A 20,861-nucleotide genomic window follows, 5' to 3' on the forward strand; every position below is an offset into this window, starting at 1 on the left:
AAAGGAGTACATATATACACACTAGAACAAGTCTGGTAACAAAATACTGCAACACCACATACCAGATTATCATATCAGGAAATAAAATGAAAATTTCCACTGCAATGCCCGGAATACGTGCACCCACCGTGCTCTAACATTATAATCCACAAGCCTTTTTTCCCTCCAGCACAGCTGTACTGAAGAAGGTATAAAAAGGCTACAACTAATTTTAATTACTTTTTCAGGAAACATATTATTTAGCTCTATAATCTAAATAAATGCACATATCTTGGGTTGACACAGTATATGGTTATATTTCTAGATTCAACAGACAGTTTAGTATGTTAAGCATCCCATCTTTTCTTTACCTCCATTTTTCTTTACCTCATTTTCAACAAATTGAACAGATAATAGTGTATTGTGTAACATACTCAACACATCTATGCATGGGAAGAAGGAATGCATCTAGCTCATTTAATTGCAACTGGAGTCCTGTGACTTCATTTAATCCAGAAACAATAATTAAGACTACAGTATTTAATTAGTGAGGCAAGAGACAAAAATGTACTCTTTTTATAAAAATAACGTCTAGGATAATGGAAAGCGTATAACAGAATCTGAAAAGTCTTGTTGCAAGTTCTATAACAATCAAACTGAGGAGAGGCTGGTTTAGACAATTTTTAACCCTGATGTGTATGGGTTCCACAACAGGATGACAATTTGAGAATTTAAGTACTTCAAAACGATTTAGAAATACAAAGATTCTCTACCCCATACACAAATTTCCCTGCTCAGGCACCCTCTAGATGAACAATTTATTTCATTGAAGGTCAGCACAGTCAATTACCATGTTCAGTATTTATGATGGAGGTAGCAATTTAACACATTTGGAGGGCATCAGGTGCATGATGCTAAGATATTCTTCTTCAAAATTTAGAAAAAAGCATCCAAACTTTTTTCAGGAAAGGCTGATCTTTACATCATAAAAATAAACCCCAAATACTTGCTTTTATTAAGGGAACAGATTATTTTAGACCAAAATTTGTGATGGGTGGAAATGAGTAATTAAAGTTATCAGACAAGTGTGAGTTAATAATCCATCTATGTAATTAATAGCAGAAAAAGAGACTGACATGTTCTTCCTACTAACTGCATTTCCTTTATAATTATTATACATTTTATAATTATAATTTTTCTTCTTCATATGAATAAGGGTAGATCATCTTGACTGATATTACTTCAAAAGAAGAAAGTATAACATTCTATAGCATTCACACTTAAGAGATAAGCATTTTGTAAGCAAGCCCATAGATTCTAGATAGATATCTTTACATGAAACCTTGACATCCAGGTTACACCATGCCTTCATCCACTTTGCAAAAGTATAAAAGCCAATTTTGTAGCACCATATATCCAAAACATACATGTACTTCCCTATCAGACCAATAAAGATAATTGCACTAAAAATGCTGGGTTTTTTTTGGTTACAGTTGCAAAATCCATACACTGTGAATCATTTGTTTCCTCCTATCACATCAAACAATGTAACTTTTTTTCCTACAATCTGTTATAATAATTATGTGAAATGTTACTATCATATTTTTCTGACTTTATTACTCAATTGACCACTAAGTTAGTAGAACTTAATTCCTAGTAAAGATGCTTTAAATTACAGCCTCTTGAAGTTCTTTTCACATATACATTAAATATTGGAAATTTAATGTAAGGAAATTTTCTTGTTCGTATTTAAGAAAAGGGAAAGAAAGTTAATGTTCTAGTCTTATATTTAACTTCTATTGGTTTGAGATACAAAACATTCAATTGCAAGTCTCTTATTTGCAATTTAAACACATGAATTTTTATAATTTATTTTGAAAATGTTTAATTTCTTTTCCTCCTTGAAATCAAAATTATCAAGATACTTTTATAATTAGTGCTAAATTATTAATGCCAAAGAAAGTTTACAAACCTGATTCTTTGGCACATTCAGATTTATAAAATCCACTCCTGGATAACAAACTAAATCCTTTCATCTCATTTCCATCATTACTGTTTTTTCACAGCTACCAGAACTGTACCTACTAAAGACAAGACTATATGTATAGTGGGTAACTATTCTTTTTCAACAAGCAGGTTCTCTGCAGAAACCCAAACATATTAACATGTTCCTGAACATGAAAATTCTCAGATATCTTTAAAGTTCTCTCTAAAGAAGCAAAAATTAACGGTTGTGATTGCTGACATATCTTCAGAAATAAAAGTTATCTTTGACTTATGTATATTCATACAAGGCCTAAATCAATCAAATATCTATTGTATTTTCAATAATCTTTAATATGAAAAAAACTAATTGCTTCCAAAGGCAGCCAATGGCCTTTCTAATGTCATGTGACAGGATTAAAATTCTTTGCTTTCATCTGTGATGGAATTCTGGCTATAAGGAGAAAAAGACATAATGTATTCTTTACTAGTATTTCTTTAATTACCACTTAGTAGTATTAAATAGTAAATACTTTACTACTATTATTTAAAAGCAACCACCAGAATAATCTGAACGTTTTAGAACCAGATTGAAGTGGGGGAAGCTTATATCTTATTCATATTTAACATTTTGTATTGTTAATTTCAACACTATGGTTTGTGACCAGAAAGACCCAACACAAATGTTTAGCTTGAACAAAACCCTGAATCTTTGACATATCTCCTTGCTCTATGCTTGCTTCTGTAATACCACAATATCCCATCAAAAATTAAATGCTCAAAATAAGAATCTGGTTGGAAAATTAAAAAAAGAAAAAAATCTTCTCTTTTATGAAAGAAAAAGAGAAAAGGAAGCTGGTAATTGACCAAAAAAAAATTGGAAAACGAAATGATAGAAGCATTGTGTCCACTGGCTACGGATGATTCAATCCTTAATTTCTTTCAACACTAGTGAATCATTTTGATTATCTTAAAATCAAAGCCACGGTATTGGAACAATTTTCAGGCTCTTTGTAACCGCCCAAGCTTTATCTTGCTCCAGTTCTGAAAAGTCTGCTCATTTCCACCACAACCCAGAATTATATACTATCACGTAATAGAAAGCTGTATTTGCCAAAGTCATCATCTCGAGGGCACAACAGCATATCTTTTCGAGCTTTGGCCAGTTTCTGCTTCATTACTTCCCTCCGATCAAGCCATTCTGTCAACTCATCTTGTCCATGAGCAAAGTTACATTTCTCTCCTTCAGGACAGCCTTTTGTTTTCTGGAACCTGTAGGAGGGCAGTACACAATTGTCAATATTTTAAATAGGAATTTCTCTTCTTTAATTTTCTAGTATTTGAACTCAGAAAGTTAATTTTAAATTACAGAAAGATCTTTCTCTAAAGTCTCAGGGCCCACACATGAAAGGGACAGATGTTTCAGCAAACAATCCAGGTTCTAGCACATGGGAATCTAGATCAGTTAACAAAATGTTCTGCTGACAAAGTGGCTACTTTCAAATGAACCACATGAAAACTGGTATAATCAATTATGAAGATTAACTATAGAATCAATATTAGAAGAGAGAAACTATAAATCAAGATTTTAAGAGCTTCTGAAATCATCAGCCCAGTGGTAAACACAGTTCCTATATCTATTGTAAGAATATAAGGTACTAATTTGCTTTAAAAACACTATTTCTTTCGTTGGTAAACAAGGACATGAGTATATTATATCTGAATGCATATTTAATCCTATCTTTGCAAGAAAAATTCTGCATTTAAGTTAACGTTTCTCAACCTTGGCATACAACCATAAAATCTTGTATGGATTTCAACTCCCAGAATTCCCTAGCCAGCATACTGGGGAATTCTGGGGGTTGCCATCCATATATCTTTAAATTGCCAAGACTGAGAAATACTGATTTAAAGACTTATCTGCAGCCATGAAAGATATCTCAATGTGAGTCACAGACTTAGCGGAGATAATTTCCTTTAAACTGTAGTTAAACTACAGCAAAACATTCACATACTCCCTCTACTCTGCAGGAGTACATGACCTAAAAAAGGGAAAATATTATGGGTTGTACCTTTCACACAGCCGGAACTCTCCCATTGGGAAACGGTAATTCCAGCAGCTAGAATCATTGTCAGATGTAAAGACTTTCTCTTTATGCTTCTCAGACTGGATGTGCTGCTGCCACTGTTTCTTACTGTTGCTGTTCTTCCCACAAAGCCAGCAATGGTAACCCATCTAGCCAGCAGAAAAACAAGAGAACACAGTCCTATGCCTTTACTAGGTTGCACTGATAACTGCTCTAAAAATGGCTGATGAGTCCTTTAATGTTGAATAAAACTACTTTTCCATGGCTAAATCCATTGTTCTTTTGAGGATTCATATTGATTTGTTAACAGAACTATCAACAAAAGATTTTCTACCATTAAAATAGTCAAGTTTCCTAGGGATTGAAAAATACTTAGGAGCCCAAGATAATGATTCTGCCAAAAGTGGCACATATTTTTCTGTTTCCAGTTGGTTACTTGACAGAGCAAGACCTGCTGGATGGATCACCAAAAGTATGAATTATTAAGTATTTTCTAGGTTCATGCTGCAATTGATATGTTGATTGATGGAACAGGGAGGATTTGTTCTGCAAAAAAAAATCCTACGAGTGTGATCCTCATCTAAATATAATCAATAAATGTAGAATGACCTAACTCTGTATCTTACTGGTGAACAAATCTTATGTTAGTAAAATGTATATACTGAATGGCTTCTGAGATCTCCAGAGCTTCTTAGGAAAACATGTAATTTATTAAGGGGCCATCAGCCTTCTATTCCAGCATAAACAATCATTCTAGCTGTGATAATGCATAATGTGACAGTCTAAACTTCCTTCCCTGTGTAATGAGATCAGAGCATCATTATCTCCAGCAGAGCACATGGGGAAGAGCCATGATTTAAAGCAAGAGTATACAAGATAGGGAGGATTTTTTTCTTCGCATTGCTTTCATAAGTTGATGAGCTGACAACCACCTCATCACATCATCAAGTAGCTGTGTGTGGGCGTTAGAGATAATGAGAACGGCTCTTGGGGATGACGCTTGTGATGTGCCATCTTATTTTGCAAAATGATGGCAAAACCAGCAGCAGCTGAACATGTATAAAGCTTCCCTGAAGATGCAAATTGCTGACATGGTTTTCCTTTTGTAGCACTTTTATCATAAAAATATTCATGTGCAAAATAAAAATAAGTATCGCATTATCTAGAATATGGCACTACCATATCCGCATAGTCAGTGGGCATCTGGATCTGCTTTTCTCCTTCTCGTGATGTTAGAGGTGTTCCCTCTCCAGGCTTTCCAGGGTTGTGCTTTTTCAGCCACATGTCGTAAGTCTGCTGCATATCCAAAACTGCAACAATACACCAGATGGATCAGCTAAAGAGACTTTTGCATCCTACCAACACAATAGTTCTAAACAGGAATGTTTGGCTGCCAACATCAAAAGCTTTTTATTACCAAGTCAGATCTTACTCAATTTCACACAGCACTCTTCAAGAGGTCGGACAAACAGCCTTCCTCGGCCCTGCTTCAGGATTCCAGGGACTGAACTTTGGATCTTTTCCATGCAAGGTACGCATGCTGTCATTCAGCTACAGTATCTGAAGACTGGCCTAGAATAGGTGCCGGTCTAGTATATTTGATCAATGAAGTAGAAGGAGTGTAGCTCCTTTTGAACATTGAAACCTGCTGCTATGAAACAGTTGCACAATTCAGCCCAGATCCTGCTTCAACCAAGCCCTTTTCAGGTCCTGGATCTGGCCTAATCCCCATATCATGGGACATTTTCAAAGGCAGCCACTATTGAAAAGGTAGAGCTATCTTTCCTTTTCATTACATTGCCAACTTCCACTCTAATGTAATGAAGTTCAAATACCTTTCATTAATATCAGTGGAAGCTAATTTAAAACTGCATTGTAGCACCTGGACATTTTCAAGAGGGTATTTATTCTGGTGATAATCATGAATTCAGGAAACCAGAATCTGCATATTCATTCCAAAACATAAATCCCCAACTTGAGATTATAATGACTTACTAAATACTTAATATTCATATAATGTTAAATCTTAGTTAAACTTTGTCAGCTTGCACACTATATTTTACCAGAAGCCAGTTATATTGACACTGAGCGTTTCTTATTGTCAGTGAGTACTTGGAGATGGGGACGAGAGGGAGAAACCAGAAGGCAGGCAGGCAGACAGGCAAACAAACACATGAATAAATCTGTAGCTCCAAAAAATATATGTAAAGATACATATTTAAATATTCCACTCACTCTTATTTTCTTTCATGAAGGTCCACATCTCTCTCTCTTCAGGGCTATGGGCAAAGGAGCAATTTCCAACATACTGGCATTTCCTACCATTTTGGGCATGAATACAGAGCTGGGAAGAGACAGCAAAATTTATAGCCTTCAGAAATTTCTCTCTCATGAGAATTAAGCTGGCAAAAATCAAATAAGGAAAAGATATGCCAAGTTTTATGAATTCATTACACATTCAGTATTGCTTCTATGGGGGCAACCTACTACCCATATATAGTTTCTTGGAGGAGTGCAAGGTACAAGTTTCAAAGCTGCTGCTACTCTGTTTGCCACTTTGAACAAGAGTCACTGGAAAACACAACAAACGGCATCAGCATCCCATTTCCCATTAGATTACTGTACATTACATTCAGCTCTCCAACTGCTTGCTTATGCAGGCAGGTAGGAGATTTAACAATCTCAACACCTCTTCCTTTTTCCCGCCTACATACTTGTAGATGAATGCAAGAGAAGAATAATGTTCTTCAGCACACCGGATGGGAAAATGTAAGCTTCCTCAGCCCTATGTACTGCGGTGATGGAAGCACATTTTCATGCCAGAAAAGAGGGGGGAAAGGTGATAAAAGTAATACCCTTGGTCATATGCATAGCCAGTTATTGCAAATCTTCAAGATGGCATCTAGAAAATCTCATGCGGAAGTATTTCTGCACCATGTGCTAAAATTCTCTTATTTTCCTGAGGTTGGTTTTTGTTAAGGGCTTTTAGCTGGAGGCTTTACCACATGGAGTACACATATTCAATGTGTGCCTGATATCCACATGCCTCAGGTCTCAGCCAATCTCAACATTCTGATCATTAACAGATACAAAAGATATACAGGTAGTCCTCAACTTACAACTACAATTGAGCCTAAAATTTCTGTTGCTAAGTGAGACATTTGTTAAGTGAGTTTTGCCCCATTTTATGACTTCTCTTGCCGTAGTTATTAAGTGAATCACTGTAGTTCTTAAGTTAGTAACAAGGTTGTTAAGTGAATCTGCCTTCTCCACTGACTTTGCTTATCAAAAGGTCGCAAAAGGGGATCACATGACCTCGGGATGCTGTAAACATCATAAATATGAGCCAGCTGTCAAGCACCTGAATTCTGATCACTACCAAGGAGATGCTGCAATGGTCGTGTGAAAAATGGTCATAAGTCACTTTTTTCAGTGCCGTTGTAACTGTGAATGGTTACGAAGCCAACTGTTGTTAAGTTGTGGGCTACCTGTACAGGGAATAACAGGATTAATATGGCACAAAGTGTGCAAAAAAACCTATTATAGTGCAGAATACAATGGCATACTCCCTGCATTATAAAGGAGCCTCTGTGGCGCAGTGGTTAGAGGGCAGTACTGCAAGCTACTTCTGCAGCTGGCTGCCTACAATTTGGCAGATCGAATCCCACCAGGCTCAAGGTTGACTCAGCCTTCCATCCTTCCGGGGTGGGTAAAATGAGGACCCAGATTGTTGGGGCCAATATGCTGACTCTGTAAATTGCTTAGAGAGGGCTGTAAAACATTGTAAAGTGGTATATAAGTCTAAGTGGTTTTGCTATTATAGGGCTTGAATCTATGGACAGTTTCCTGCCTTCTTCTCTTCCAGAGTAACAGAACCACATTCTACCTTCAAAAATATGCAAGAATGACTCTCAAGGATGAAGGCAAATATACCTGTCCCAGGATAATGCTGTAGGATCCAAACAGAGTCAGTCATTGGGAACAGAGGTTTAGTTTTCCAAATTTTCAGACTCATGCTAGACCCCATCCACAGGGAACTTCTCTCTCTCAGAATATGTCAAAGAAGTTCCCTAAAGTTTGGCACAAGTCTGAAAGCTCAGAATACTGGTGGCCGACCCAGATTGGATCCTGCAGGGATGACTCTTTTCTTTATAAGTTGTTAGAAATAAATAATATGCAGCAGTCTCCAGAACAATCGATATCACTAAGCTCTTCTCTTTTTCTCCATAGCATCTGCTTTTCCTTTATCTCTGGCTATGCAGATCACCTGTTTGCCTTTACCTTTCCTTGAGTCGTCTTCTGCTTAAAGAAAGCCAAAATAAGGGAAACTTGCTTGTCCTTTAAGCTCCATTGCCTTATAGCCATGACAAATCCCTTTTCCTGTCTCCTGAAAGTTTGCTATCTCTGAAGGCCATGCCTCCATCAATGTGTCACTCTCCCACCCCACTTGAGGCTTTCAAGAAGAGACTGGACTGCCCTTTGTCAGAAATGGTGTAGGGTCTCCCGCTTGGCCAGTGGGTTGGACTAGATGACCTGCAAGGTCCCTTCCAACTCTGATTATCTGATAAAATCTCACCGGCAATGCAAAGCTGGATCTGTCATGCAGATGCTTGAAACCAGCAGTATGACAGTTATAATCTTCAGTTTCACCTATAAGATTAACATAGGGATCTGGCTGGCCACTACAGAGATATTAAACTAATTTGGCAACATTTTTCTTATATTAATTAGATAATATTTCTATGGTCCTGCATTGCCTCAACATTATGTTCCCCTTACGCAGTACTCAATCATCTAGGTAAGGTCTTCAAACTTTAATGTTTTACCCTCCTTTCCATATATTATCTTTAAAATGAAACAGAAAAAAACCTGATCAGGGTATTTCAGGGTGTGGATCTATTGTATCAGCCTCAAAATGCTATGGTCATTGTTTAAGAAAAAACATCCATGACAAAGTTTAGATAAAGGTTCTGAAGGCCCATTTGCCAACTCTCTTGTCATATCAGAAAGTAGCTCTGTACCAAATCACATCTCTCTTCAGGAAATGGATACCAATAAGGCTAGATTCCCAAAGCGGATCTAATCCAGCCTCATATACCAGTCCTACCTTTTGAGAATTGCATCTACAGCTGAGAAGAATAAGTAACAAGCCATTGTCACTTAACATCTGTTGTATTGAAACTTGCCATTACATAACAGCTTCTTAATTCGCTTAAGTGCTTCTTTTCCCTTAAAATTAAATTAATGCTCACTAAAATAAATATTCAAAATGCAGAGTTGCCACGTCATCTCCAAGCAATCATATTATTTATTTTCCAAGGCAAGGAAGACACTATTTTGATTGGAACATGAAATACGACTATGAAACCTTGCAAAAAACACAGTTGTGTAGTATGAAGGTGAAGGTTTTAAGCCCAAATGGTTCCTATGTTTTTAGAAAGCTTTTTACATAAGTTTTCATATAAGTTTTAGACTTCATGGATTGGATACAACTCCTCAGCAGAAATTACTTGATCAATTAACAATGAATATATACTACATAAGGACATTGTCTCTGATTAATATATAGTACATAAGCTGCAGCTTTGCAGCTATTCCAAAATAAAATGCATCTTCTGATTGCTTTTTCAAATTCAGAAAACCTTATGTGGCATAGAATCCAGACATGTTAAGGGCTAACTTCTTTTACATAAGCCAGCCAAATTTTTAAGATCAATCTCAGAGATCTTTTTCCAAGTCCCACTGCAACTAACATGAGTTGGGCAGATAGATAGTGCCTGGAGATAGGATATTCAGAAATGGCATCCTGACTTTGGAATTCTCTCCCCAGAGATTCCCTTAAAGTTTGACCTCTTTGGGCACAAAATGTAATCACACATCCTAAGAGAACTTGAAGAAAGATTTCTGTGAAAAAAATCTTTTACAGTTCTTTAAAGACCATGCCCTATATTGGAGTTTCCAATTTCCATTCTATAATTAAAACCATTCATGTATATTAGAAGAATGATCTGTTTATATCTCCCTCCCTTGTTCTTACTCATCACTCACATATGCAAACAAAATATATTGGCTTTTTGTTCAAAGGAAAGAGGCAGACATTCCAATTAGAAACAGATTGAGCTGATATTTCCAAAAATACCAAAAAATCTGCACATAATTCTACCAATCAACAAAGACACAATTAGGTGGAATAACATTTCCTTTCATACCAGACTTAAATTTTGTGATTTTTTTTTCCCAAAGAAAATAGAGCATATTAGAATTCTCGGGAAGCATTTGCTCAAGGATATACATAAAGTTTATGCAAATACATATCTCACTGCATGCATCAACGTGTACTTTTTCATCTATTTATATAAAATGTTATTTCTAGTCCTATTCGCCTTCAAAAAAGTGATCCCCAAAGGCAATAGTTTCAATTGTGACTGTGTTGTTTTCATTTTTAAGTGTTGTATTTATTTTTTTAAACTTCCTTTTAAAACAAATGTTTGACTAACTATTCAGCTTTTCAAATGACAGAATACGTTACATCTTTTCTAGAAGAATATCAAGCTTTTTATACCTGTTGCTCTACCTATAGTCTGCATAAAAGAAAGAAAGAAATGTAAGATATATTTGTCACTTTTGGAACCAAACAATTCCGAAACACTACAATCAAAGTGAGTTGAATGCATATGTCAATAGGTATCAAATATTCACTCAATATTGAATGGCAGATACCTTTGAATTTCACTACTGACTACTGAGCATCTCCTTCACCATATGAGCTCTTGCTCCCATTTTCCTGCATGGAGACCCTCAAGCAATAGCAATAGCGTTTAGACTTATTTACCACTTTACAGTGCTTACAGCACTGTACAATCTGGGTCCTCATTTTACCAACCTCGGCAGGATGGAAGGCAAGATAGGATAGGCAGTGTTGTGCAAAGGAGAGCATTACTTACATCATATTGCTGAGGGAAATTGCGGATAGACGGCAGGGGTCGAACAGATACCCACTTTTTTTTTGCTTTGGACATCACTAGCAGGACACGGCGCTCCTTGGTCCAACTGGAGGAAGCATGTTGCAAAAAAATAGGCAGGCAAAAAACAAATGCTATAAAAACACATCACAATAATGGAACATTAAAAATGATAATTCTTACTAAGTTCAGTTTTCATGGCAACCAAGGAAGGGTCCAAACAGATGAACCATAACCATAATCCCACCAAGGAAAAAGCTATGACAATGGAACGTGCATTTTTCATCAATATTAACTGAGAAACAAAACTGCAGGAGCACATAAGCTGTCAGCAGCATATCTAGTCATGAATATTTATAGACTGCACTAAAAATAAAACTGATCAGTTATTTCAATACAAGATACCAAAATAATCACAGGAGGAAGTTCTACATCACAGGGAGAAGAGGAAACAGATAAGGGAAAGATGCCTACCAATGGTGTGCTTTGGCACTACAGTATTTGAGGTCTTTGTCTGGTTCCACAACTTGTCCATTTCTCCAACATTGGCCACACACAAATTTCATCTGGAGGTCAAAAGTATTGGAAATGGGAGTTCTGACAGATGCCTAAAATCAGGAAGGAGAAAACGAAGTTAACAGTGAAACCTGTGCTGTGTTCTAAGATATATTATTTTATGGAAAAAGCAAACAACAAAACACAGCTATAAAAACATCCAATAAGATAAGAATCCTTGTTGCTAATTTCCCATCATCGCCAAATGAGAAGCTGAAAGAGACTGTACATATAGGACTGAAAATAAACATTCACAGTATCATGTACTGTGTATGTGCGCACGCACACACACACACGCACATACAAAGCAAAGCTATTCTCTTTAGGATACTTAATGCACAAAATGCTCTTTGTATCAATAGCATTTCCTGACACAAGAGGTCTCTTTTTTTGTTTTTTAAATTTTTATTGAAAATTAGATTTTAAAAACATTGAATGTGGTGATCTTTTTGACATATATATCTCAGTCTTTTCATTGTTATATGAGCGAAATATCATTAAACAGTATAAACATTTATATAAATATATACAGCTATATATTTACATTGTAATCTTTGTATCAATTTCTATCTTAGATATTATGTTGCAATATAATCTTAAATTCTATTTCACATTTTTAGACTTCCTTCCATATCCCTCCATTTATATTTCCCATATTGCATAGAATTCTGAAGTGTCTCACTCCTTCAGTTCTAACGTCATACTATTTAACTCAGCGCACTGAAATTTTTTTTTCTATTATTGCTTCATCGTTTGGTATTCCTCTTAACTTCCATGTTTGGGTAATTGATAATCTTGCAGCTGTAATAACATGAATGATTAGGTATGTATCTGCTTTTCTGAAATTCTCATTTATTCTTCCCAATAAAAACATTTCTGGTATATAATTTATTTTTAGGTCCAACATTTCTTCTAACCATTGCCATATTTTGTGCCAAAATTCTTGTATTTTCTTGCATCCCATCACATGTGATAATAGGTGCCCCATTCTTTCAGACATTTCCAGCATATAGGCTATACATTTTGGCTAACCTGGTAGGTGGAAGATGCCATCTATAAAACATCTTGAACAGGCTTTGTTTGCACGATGTGGCTAATGTAATCTTTTTATTCCGATCCCAAATTTGCTGCCATTGATCCAAATTTATGTTATGGCCGAAATTTCTAGCCCAAGTTAACATTGGTTCTTTCACTTGCTCCTCATACATCTTATAATCTAATAAAGTTATACAATTTCTTTATTTGTTTCTTCTCTGATCCTAATAATATTTTATCTAGTATTGTATTTTGATAATTTATTCCCCATTCTTTTTTATCCCTTTCATATCTGGATTGTACTTGGAGATATGCCCACCATTCCAACGTTAAGCCCTGCTGGTTAAGTTCCAGTCTTTGTTTTAATCTTCCTTCATCTGTTAGGATATCTTTATATGTGATTGCCTTTTTCTGGTTGTAGAGATTCGGATATGATATAGTTTCTAAGGGGGAAAGCCAACTTGGAATTTCCATATAGTTTTGCGATCTTATTTTATTCCAAACTGAGATTAAGGCTTCTCTGATTTTATGTCTCAAAAAATATTGGTGTGTCATATGTCTACTGGGCACAGATATGCATGCCAGCTTTGTTATAGATCGTGCCCTTCTAAAAGTAAGTGTTTTATTTTCCAAGTTTATTCTATCCTTAATCCATGTTAAAGCGGCCGCTTGATAATACAGTTCCCAATACGGAAAACCTAATCCCCCTCTTTCTTTTGCATCTTGTAAATGTTTTAATTTGATTCTTGGTCTTTTACCCTGTCACACAAAATTTAACATTATTTTATTCAGATCTTTAAAGAATTTTTTTCCTAATTTAATAGGTATATTTTGGAATAAAAACAAAATTTTGGGTACTATGTTCATTTTAATTGCTGAAATTCTGCCTATTAATGATAGTTGAAGATTATTCCAATTTTCTAAATCTGTTTTAATTTGTCTCAATAGATTCTCATAATTATCCTCCTTAATTGTTGAACAGTGTGCCAAAATATTAATTCCTAGGTATTTTATTTTTTGTACTATTTGAATATCTAATAGCTTAACAAGGTTTTCTCTTTGTTTGCTGGTCATATTCTTAGTTATGATTTTTGTTTTTTCTTTATTTATTTTCAAACCAGCTACTTCTCTGTATTCTTCAAGTTTTTCTAATAATATCGGATCTGTTTGTTCAGGGTCTTCCAAGAAAAATACTAAGTCATCGGCATATGCTTGTAATTTAAAATTTTCTTTTTTAATTTCCAATCTTTTGATCTGTGCTTCTTGCCTAATTATTCTCGTTAGAACCTCTAATGTATATATGAATAGTAACAGGGACAGAGGGCAGCTGTGATGACCCAGAGCATAACACAAACATAACAAAATCCAAAACATAAATAAATGTCCTTTAATGCCTCCAACTTGGCCCCACTGTTCAATAATTCTCAGTTGGAGATAAAACGTACTCAAAAATAGTCTTCAAAGGAAAACAATACAGTCCGAATTTAATGAGCAGATAGAGGGGAAATAAAAAAACCAAACTACAATGACGAAATTTCACAATGGACCAGGATAAGTAATTACCAAATTCAAGGAGATAACAAGGCAGAGTTTGTTGGAAGGACGCCAACCAAGATAACTTCAGCCCAAAATAACACACGCTTTGTTTCTGGCAACGCTGTGTTATCGTCTCTCTTATATACTAGTCTCCCCAGCTGCAACCAATGAGGAGAATCATGGCTGCTTCCTCTCTCATAAGCCAAGTTGTTGCCTTCTCCGTTCCTCCCTGTGTGTCCTAGGATGCATAGGGGATGGCCTGGTTCTTCCTCTGACTGCCCAGCCAGCCTCTGCCCTTCTCTAGCCTCCTCCTCAGCCTCCGGAGCCATACTTCCACTCCCTGTCAGCTGTTCCTCCTCTACCTCAGAGCCCGACTCTACCAAGGACATGACAGCAGCCTTGTCTTGTACCTTTTTGTATGTAGACATTATTTGACAATTCTCCATTTATTATTATTTTTGCTTCTTGTTGTATATATATTAACATAATTATCTTTAAAAACTTTTCACCAATATCCATGTGTTTTAACTGTTTCATTAGAAAGGGCCAATTTATGTTGTCGAAGGCTTTCTGGGCATCTAGAAATAATAAGGCTGCCTGTCGATTGTTATGTTCTTCATAGAATTCAAGAGCGTCTAAGACTATTCTCACAATATATTTTGTTTGTCTATTTGGGAGGAAGCCATTTGAATCACTATGTATGAATTCATTTAAATAATTTTTAAATCTTTCAACAATAATTATTGAAAATATTTTATAATCTGTATTTAAGAGAGATATTGGCCTGTAATTTTGAATTCTTGTCTGGTCTGTACCTTTCTTTTTATTCAACACTATATTGGCCTAGAAGATGTAAGCTTTCTAGAGAGATATGAGGCAGCTTTATTTAGATATAAGGACATATAAAGTTCTTGTAATCTTCTCCTGTCTTTGTTTTAGCCAATCTCCATCAGAATTTGCCAATGTACTCCCACTGATGACTATTTTCAGATACGCTTATTTGCAAGAAATTCTCAAAGCACAACAACTAACACATGACTAGCAGTTGAAGGGAAGCTAACCACAAGGAACATTTGTTGAAAATACATCCAGAAATTATTTTCAGAATTAATCCAGTTTTTGAAAACATGCATTGTGTGCTGCTACCTCATATAAAAAGCAGAAAAAAAGCAGAGTTGTCCAAGACAAGCTTTTTCTCTCACTCCAATTCTGAAGACAACTTTTTCAACACCTTTTGGAAGAACACATTCCCACACACTAGATAAGGGCAGGGCCCTCTCTACTAGGGATCAGAAAGTACTTGAAACTCCAGGCCTGCAGTTAATGTATTCCTGTTTTTGCCGGGGGGGGGGGGTATTGGGTTTTATATCAGATGACAAATAGAATCTCTAATACAAGCACTTCTCACCTATCACTTGAGTTACAAACTAAGCAATCTGTGAAGATGGTTCAGAATTTTAGTTAATCCAAAAGAGGCTCTATCTCAGTTATGGGATTGATTACTACAATTGTGTCATCCTAAAAATTCTTTTTCAGCCATACTGGTTGCCATTCCATTTCCAGATCAAATTCAAACAGTGATTAATGTTAAACTCTTGGTTGGCTTGGAGCCAGATTACATAAAATATTTTTTGTCCCTTACTTGAATAGCGTAAGGGGAAGGGACTACTCAGTTGGAACACCTTTCCACAGGGAATACCCTGATACTTCCTTTAGGCACCACATATACACTACTGTTCCCTGAAGTACTTTAGATTTTGATAGTTTATTTTTAAGCTTTCACTAGAATAATGTCTTTTACATAGGCTTCTTATATTTTTATGTCCTGACTATTTTATTCATTTAAAACTTTTAACTTCTTTAATTTATTCATGTAATTCTGCTTTATATGAGGATTAAAATATAACTAGATAGGTTACCATATTGTTGTTTGCTTTGCCAGCATGCGCCTCCATTTGCTGCCAAAATTTTTTAGATTCTTGTACAATATCTTCATGGGTCATTCCTAGGATGACAAAAGCAGCTCCAGAGATTTAACAGAATATTATAACATAGTAAAAACTCTCTCATTGCTTTGTCCTATCAGTGAGGAAGCAAGTATTTCTGAGATACTCCTTTTCCTGAATTTAATCAGAATCCACTGTATATTTGCAAATATTGAAGAAAGTGACACTTCATAGTAACAAAATGTTCAGAAGTGTACGTAAAAGGTTGTACAATATATCTTCCACCTAAAATTTAAAAATAAACATTTAATATTGGAATTATTGCCCTTAGCGAGTAACTGGATGAGCATTGTCTCACTATAGTAAAGGATGCTAACAATTCAGTTCAAACGAATTCCCCAAACACATTCTACAATGTTCTACAGAAGACACAAATTAGTCAAGGATTATGTTTATTATTACTTATAATAATTGTTCTAAAGTCCTACTACTTTTGTGTGCAAATTCAAGAACTGAAATAAAGTCTACCTTCCCTTTTACTACATACACAAATTCATTCAAAGCCACTGTCTGCAACTGTTGATTTCTACATCCAGAGAGGACTGGATGGAATACTAAAGGTTTGCACTCTTCATTCAACAATGGCCAAAATATTGTGTGTTCAAGGCTACAAACCTAGGGTGAGGAAAATGGTTCTGTTACTTATTCATTTCTGCACAATTGTTGCAAAAGGGTTATTGCAAGGCACACAAGCCAAATGTCCCAAACACAGTCTTACTCTCAGCCTTCCCTCTTGATCTTCGATCCCCAGTTATTCTCATCAGGGACCCAATTTAGAGCAAATACTTTTTGCAAAGTTTGCAATATTCATAACTAAAACTCTTCCTTCAAATCCTCCTCATTATATAATCATGCATGTAGGACATTAATTAAGGTTGCCCCATTGGACCCAATCAATTTTGCTAGAGGAAACAGGCAGTTCTATAACCAAGAGTATTATACATATAATTTTTACAACATATTTTATTTTATTTTATTTTTCCTTTCTTCAATTTCCAGATGACATTCTCAGTGGGAGCTCAGAGAAACAGTGCACACATTGAAGCCTGAAACTAACCTCCCTGCAGTCCTCTACACAGTCCCAAGCAAGTGACTACTTACCAGAATACTGCTGCAGCAGCCAAACTTTAAGCTCTATAAAGCTATGAGCAAAATGGCAACTATCTTCACGTAAGCAGCCATAACGCACTTCATGCCTGCAGACATCAAACTGAAAATGCTCCTGAAACTGGCGGATTTTAGAGTATTTTAGAGAGGTGGAACGAACAATGTGAACCAGACACCTGCAAAAAGAGAGATTCTTTCATGTTAATCTTCATTAAAAAGACAGTTACTAAGAACAATGGTAGACTGAGACAAAACCAGCCATTTTTCAGTTTGTATCTTTCACTCATCAGATACTTATGGTGGGCATAGTGATGGATGAGTAGGTTAATTCAATCTTAATAGCTATCATCCAGATGCTGTGAATTGACTCTTGCTCCCTACGCCATCTCTTCAGAAATTAATTCCTTGTATACATCTTTAAACCAGGTTATATTATACTTGTATTTGTATTAAGTTCTCCAAGTGTTATGATTGGTATTAGCATAATAACATTTACATTATTAATACAAAGAAAAAAGATGCTTTAAATGTTGGCCTGGTACCTCTCAACTCCACTCCCAGCCCTGTAATTGCCGGTTTTGTTTCAATTATATTATACATCGAGACTTATTTTTTTAGAGTTGCTGTTGGTTTTACTCCCTTAAACAAAAAGACAATTTAAACTACAAATTATTTGTTTCAGGGTACTAAAAAATAGATGGTGAGAAAATGCTCTGGAAGCAAATGAAATACATCTTAATAAGTTAGTAAGATGCTTAAGGATTAGTAGCCTCCTGGAAACAGCATTTCAGCCGAATCAAAACTGTTTAGTGTGATGATTAAAATAGGCATAGCTGTATGGAGCTACTTCAAACTACCAGCTAGTAATGAGAGCAGCTCAATATAACCATTGAATAATGCCTGTGGGATCAGGAATGAGTAATCTTTTCAACATTCCTACAAAGTAGCATAACACGGTTCTTTTTATAGAAGAAATATAATTGTGACTTTGTGGCTCAGTTTGCCTTTTATAAATAGTTACATATTACTGGCTGAAGACAGGTCCAAACCACTTACTTATTATCATAAAAACTATGTTTTGCAGCTAGGTTGGAGCACACTGCTGGAGAGTCCTTGAGCCCTTTGCTGATTATTCGAGGTTTGCTATCAAAGCAGATCTGCAAACACACACACACATATATATAAATATAATAAAGTAATATAAGTAAATATAATGTATATATAAAAATAGCAGTTTAGACTTATTTGCTCTGACATTTATAAGAAAGACAATGACATTTTCTTTCAATATACTTCCATTTCTGCCTACAAGAATATACATTTCCCTCCAATTCTTGATTATAGATTATTTTACATACAAAAATTTACACTTGGAAGCTCCAGCTCAGAATCAGAGTCACTCGTCATTGACAGTAGATTCTGCTCAGCATCTCTGAGAGATGTCTACCTTCTACTTACTTGAACACATCCAAAAGGAAATTTCATCCCTTCTCTCTTTTCTAAGTCAAAATTTGCTTTTCTATCACTTTAGTCTATTATTTTATATTTTGAATTCCAGAATAATTTATACATGTCTTGACCCTTTTTGTATGTGACCTCTTTTAAGATATTTGAAGAGCACCCCCTGATCCTTTTCCACATTTCTCTTTCCAAGGTTAAGCATTCTGAATTCTTACTCTTTTCATATGTCTTATAAGCTTTTGTTCTTTCTCATTGCTGCTATCTGAACCTCTCCCGTTTTGTCTAAATCCTTTAAAATGCAATAACTAGAATTATCATAATACAGGAGGTAAGGTTTGATGAATACCAAATAGCAGAACCATTTATTACTTTGGAAATTGGGGCTTCAGGAATTTTTCAAAAGTACTATTACTAACCCAAATATCCTTTTTTTATACTGATACATTTTTTTTATTTTCTAAGCAAAATACTTTGCATTTGATTCTACCAAATATCATTATTTTAAATCAATTTATCTATTATTTTGATTGTTATTCCTATCTTCTCAGTATTAGCTATATCCTTTCTAATTGTGTCATCTGCAAACATGATAGCTCAAAACAGCTTCACAATAAAAAAACAACAAGTCTTATGAAGCCAAATATAACACTCAATTTCAAGGCATTATTTGTTTGGGATTTAGTAATGTGTTACGTGTGTTGTGAAAATACAGCTATATCACGTAGTATGTTTTTCCAACCGGTTTATTCAGCAAGCTGTAATTTATTGCAATGCATGAACTACTTAATGATTCTCTGACCAATTACTTAAAAAACAAATACATGCTTGTTCCATGTGGAAACTAAAAAAGTTTTCAACTGATTGCTTTTCTAGGCTGCCCATAAACTTTTATGGAAAGAAATAACGTCACTCATTCTCATATCAGCATTTTCTGTTCGTAGCTCAATTGATATGTGACAGTGAGTGAGTTTGTGATGATTATCTTCAAAACCCAAATGTCGAAAACTAGCATTGGACAGTTTTCCTATGATGTGATCCAGCAAACAAATAGTAAAGGGACAGTGGACAATATCATGAAAATACAATCTTGCAGGCCTGCATTGCCTATTTCATACCTCACAAAGAAAGGTGAATATGCCCTGGTGTTCTTTCAAGATCTTGGTAATAGTCAGGCTACCTCGCTTGATCCCACCCAGGGGATCAAACAAGAGGTCACGATTGAGTGTCCCCTTTCGCTCCTCTGTCCACACATCGATCTCCTCCTGGTGATACGCGAAGGTGCAGTTATCCCCATACTTACAATCCTGCTTGTTAAGCATATCTACAAAGCAACAAACATCAGAACACCATACATGGAGTGGATGCTAGAATCAGAACTCTTGCTACCCCTTATACTGTTTCCTTCTCTCCCTCCCAAGCTTCACAAATAGATAAAGAGAAATTGAAAAGTTCATGAACGAGGACCCTGATGAAATTTACTGAAGATATTACTACAGATAATCCTCAATTTACGATCACAACTGGGCCCAGAATTTCTATCGTTAAGCAAGATAGATGTCATAGTTGTTAAGTGAATCATTGCAGTTGTTATTAACATGGTTCTTAAGTGAATCTGGCTTCCGCATTGACTTTGCTTGATCACATGATAATGGGAATGCTGCAAGTCATAAGTTTGTAAAATGGTCATGTCTTTTTTTTTCAATGTCGTTGTAACTTTGGATGGTCACTAAACAAATGGTTGTAAGTCGAGGTCTACCTGTATTCAGTTTGATTAAGCAAGAACGGATTTAATGGTAACAGAGCCTGCCCTACACTGAGACATACTAATTGGCTGCTTCAGGCAAATGTAGATCTCATATCAACCACAGGAATAAACCTTTGTTCTCCTGGAACTCAATCTTGCACTGAGTAGCTGCTAACAGCAGAAGCTGACTTCACCCATGCAGAGAAGCTGTTTCACTGCAAACAAGAAATACATTTTATACAAACAGATGATCTGTACAGTAGAACTAGTTGGGTCTAATGATTAAGGCACCAGACTAGAAACTGGAAGACCATGCGTTCAAATCCGATCTTAGCCATGAAACACAGCTGGGTGACCTTGGGTTGGTCATTTTCTCTCAGCTCAACCCGCCTCACAGGGCTGTTGC

General features: G+C 35.7%; 1 protein-coding gene across 7 annotated transcripts in view; it reads right to left on the bottom strand.

Moving 5' to 3' along the window:
- Positions 1–1,389: 1,389 nt before the first annotated feature.
- ZC3H7B (zinc finger CCCH-type containing 7B) overlaps positions 1,390–20,861 on the bottom strand; it is a 50,848-nt gene continuing 31,376 nt past the window's right edge. For all 7 annotated transcript variants that reach the window (XM_087934750.1, XM_087934744.1, XM_087934746.1 and 4 more), the window contains exons 14-23: positions 19,827–20,032; positions 18,307–18,407; positions 17,245–17,426; positions 16,057–16,142; positions 11,486–11,619; positions 10,994–11,099; positions 6,285–6,393; positions 5,229–5,359; positions 4,035–4,198; positions 1,390–3,234 (exon numbers count right to left, since the gene is read on the bottom strand). In XM_087934750.1, coding sequence (XP_087790876.1) covers positions 3,042–3,234; positions 4,035–4,198; positions 5,229–5,359; positions 6,285–6,393; positions 10,994–11,099; positions 11,486–11,619; positions 16,057–16,142; positions 17,245–17,426; positions 18,307–18,407; positions 19,827–20,032 — 1,412 coding nt within the window. In that variant the 3' untranslated portion in view covers positions 1,390–3,041. The remainder of the gene's footprint in view (positions 3,235–4,034; positions 4,199–5,228; positions 5,360–6,284; positions 6,394–10,993; positions 11,100–11,485; positions 11,620–16,056; positions 16,143–17,244; positions 17,427–18,306; positions 18,408–19,826; positions 20,033–20,861) is intronic.

This window comes from Pseudonaja textilis, chromosome 5 (genome assembly GCF_049901715.1).
Source record: "Pseudonaja textilis isolate UNSWEBS1 chromosome 5, rPseTex1.2, whole genome shotgun sequence".
Lineage (NCBI taxonomy): Eukaryota > Metazoa > Chordata > Lepidosauria > Squamata > Elapidae > Pseudonaja > Pseudonaja textilis.